At 43.7% G+C, this 3,525-nt stretch overlaps 1 protein-coding gene across 1 annotated transcript; it reads left to right on the forward strand.

Moving 5' to 3' along the window:
• The first annotated feature begins 1,336 nt into the window (after positions 1-1,336).
• LOC126198806 (cuticle protein 19.8-like) lies at positions 1,337-3,187 on the forward strand. Its single transcript, XM_049935375.1, has 2 exons — positions 1,337-1,362; positions 2,875-3,187. Exons 1-2 carry the CDS (start codon positions 1,351-1,353, stop codon positions 3,106-3,108), a joined length of 246 nt encoding a protein of 81 aa, XP_049791332.1. The 5' UTR covers positions 1,337-1,350; the 3' UTR covers positions 3,109-3,187.
• Positions 3,188-3,525: the final 338 nt, after the last annotated feature.

Below are 3,525 nucleotides of genomic sequence, written 5' to 3' on the forward strand. Positions count from 1 at the left end.
GCCATTTTGGCATGTACGGTATACTTCGACGACGTTGGCACAAGAACCGTTTGCAAACGTATCCGTTCAGGAAACACTTCCACCCTTGGCCCAGCAGGCCGTTGTGGCCGAGCGGTTCTAGGCGCTTCAGTCCGGAACCGTGCTGCTGCTACGGTCGCATGTTTGAATCCTGCCTCGGGTATAGAGGTGTGTGATGCCCTTAGGTTAGTTAGGTTTAAGTAGTTCTAAGTGTAGCGGACTGATGACCACAGATGTTAAGTTCCATAGTGCTCAGAGCCATGTGAACCATTTGAATCCCATAGAGGACAGCTTGAACATAGTAGTGACGTGGATACGATGCAGCTCTGTACTGTGGTCCGGGACGATTTGTTGTCGACGCACGCATAGCGTCTATTTCTGGACACATGTTCCTGGCACCTTTTTCCCTTAATTTTCACTGAGGAATACTTCCATTAAGGTTGTCGGTTTTATTAACGTTCACCTCGTATACACTTCACTGTTAGTACTGCCACCGGCCGTCTGTGTGTGGTTATTGCACGTTGACATCGAATTTAGCCGGTGGTCTCCTTAGTGAAACTAAATCGTGAACTTATTCGATATGACTACGTCACGCGTCACAGCACTAACACTGTATTCGAACGTTACAGTACTATTAAAACTGACACAAAAATTTTTTAGTTAGTAAAGTAGCCTACTAGTACCCGTCCCGGTTTCATGCTGGTAGGACCTTGTGTCCACGGACAGAGGACTTTCTTTGCGTAGTGTTAATAGAGTATAAACATAAATCTCCCTCACGAAGTCTGTGAAATCAGAATCAAATTACCTTCAGTACTTCTTCTGATTACCTTTCAGAAGCCGACAGAAACACGCGGTCCGGGAGGTTAATTCGCCAAAGTTAACTCAATTCGCACGAAATGTCTATAAATCATATTCACAAACGTCCCTTGCGAATTACTATATTAGTGAAAACCGTTTCGTAACACCTAATGTAGCTCCTGAGATTAGCCTTCACAAACAGACAGGAAAACGTGGTGGGACACGATAATTTAGTAATATTTACATGTCTCTATGCATATCACGTATATGATTAACGATTAACCGAATAACTCACGTAAACTAAGTACACTAGATGTCAACTGGTCGCCTAAGAATATTTAAATTTTATCGGATATACCGTATATTTTGCGATACCTGCCAGGCTACCCGACTCCTGGGTGCGATACGTCGCAGTCGGCGTCGTAATCGCCGTCACAAGACGTGACTTGGACGAGTGCCGGGCCCACAGGCCCAGTATATAAAGGCGAGGCGGCGAACTCCAGTCACACGGTTACCAGAAGCCAAGCAAGCAACATGTACAAGCAGGTGAGTTTAGATTGTGCTACCTGCAAGTTCTCTGTTGAGTAGACGTACGTGAGACTCCTCAGAACCAAAATATTGTTTTCAATTACTAAAGAAGGGATGTTAAGGTGTAATTCCTAATACACTGCTTTCGAATAATCCTCAATGAGGGTTTAAATTTTTCGATGATCGTTGCAAGTTTTGTAAGCTGTAACAGAAAAAATTATACCCTGACTTATTACTAGACTAAACATTGTTTTGTTAATACCAATATTGGTAACGATTCGGTGGCTCTTTTGATATGTCGAGACGACAAGCCGAAACATCCGGTGTTCGATCCCGAAGTAGGTCGTAAGCTCTTTTCTGTAATTTATTTTAATAATATCATAAGTCAAGAACTTCAACATGCACTGTAGTCTGTAGGCCACGTTCAGTATTTGGCCCTGTCATTATCGGCTGAGAACGTCAGCGCAAGTGTCTGGGAATGGCAACACCCTACCACCCCTAATACTGCCATCTTTACTGAAGCACTTTCGGGTGACTGATAGCTTTATATAATAACATGAAGTACGGTCAAAGCTTATTCAACCCCAGATCATAAACTAGAGAGCTACACTATTTTCCCCTTAGTCTACCTTCGTAGCCGACATTTGCCACAAATCGCAGGAAAGTCGAATTTTCAAATGTTCAAATGTGTATGTAATCTTTTGGGACTCAACTGCTAAGGTTATCAGTCCCTAAGCTTACACACTACTTAACCTAAATTATACTAACGACCAACACAGATACCCATGCCTGAGGGAGGACTCTAACCTCCGCCGGGACCAACCGCAAAGTTCATGACTGCACCGCCTGTGACCGCTCGGCTAATCCCGCAGGGAGTGGATTTTCAGATTTTTTTTTATGAACAAGAGAGAAATGGAACAGAGAAAGCGTTTGAAGGTTGTTTCCCAGCGTGAAAAGTTAATCTCGAAATCACTCAACAGTATCTTACTACAAGAGCGTGCGAAACATTTGTTTGCGATCGAAGTATTGGACGGCAGTATAAGAAATTGACACCTATTCATGGAGATAAAGAAAGAGAAAAGGTATTTGATATCCACCGAGCATAGCGATCCGTGATGTAGCCACATGTGGCTATAGCAGAATTAACATGCACATCAAGTGTTAACTGGGGCCCAGCCACCAAGAATATATTCTTTTTTTATTCTTTTCGAGGGATGTTCATCGGTTCCTTCCTGCGAGTGCATGAAAAAGTTGCAGACAACGAGTAGACGGTTATAGTATTTTTCTGTGGAATAATAACAAAAATTAGAGGAGGTATACGTACTATTTCATGATGAAAAGTCACTTAACAGTGTTTACTTTTTTATGTGTGTTTACAGACCCTCATCTTGTAAGCAGTAAATTTAACAGTTTTGCTATCACTTTTGTATTAAAAAAATTGGTTTCACTTTTCTCTGTTGCTCCATGAGTTAAAGAGTTCTCGCTCAGAAGACAGGAGTGCTTACGCTAGTCCTTGTGTTGGACCTACAGCTGTTCGTCGTCCTGGCCGTGGTGGCAGCCTGCCTGGCCGCCCCCGGACCCAAGCCGGCCCCCGGCCTGCTGGCCAGCTACGTCGCCGCCGCCCCCGCCGCCTACACCACCCACGCAGTCGCCGCCCCCGTCGCCTACACCGCTGCCGCAGCCCCCGTGGCTTACGCCGCCCCCTACTCTGCTACCTACGTCGCCCCGTATCACGCTGCCTACAGCGCAGCCATCTTGGGATGAACTTCGCATCCAATGATACACCTCATCATTAATTGTGTTTATTGTGATAATCAGTGGAAATAAAGCTACTATCATCTTATATCGAAGGTTGAATTGTATGACTTCCAGCACACTCGTATCTGAAAGTTTGGTTAATATTTCTTAAAAGACGTCTTGCTGTTCACTTGGAGTTACATATAGAAAATTGTAATTGATGCACAGGTATTCTGGCAAATGGCTCACCATCATAAGACTCTGAAACAGGACACACAAATAAGTGTCACACACAGTTGCTTATAAGATTACTTTCTATACATGACAAAGTAAATATTTTCAAACTGCGAACCACCAGGCATGCGATATTCGGAAAAATTGTAGAATGCCACAAAGACGTAATCTAATCTTATATTCTTCTTCACTAATTGTCTGCCAGACGGG

This window comes from Schistocerca nitens, chromosome 8 (genome assembly GCF_023898315.1).
Source record: "Schistocerca nitens isolate TAMUIC-IGC-003100 chromosome 8, iqSchNite1.1, whole genome shotgun sequence".
Classification (NCBI taxonomy): domain Eukaryota; kingdom Metazoa; phylum Arthropoda; class Insecta; order Orthoptera; family Acrididae; genus Schistocerca; species Schistocerca nitens.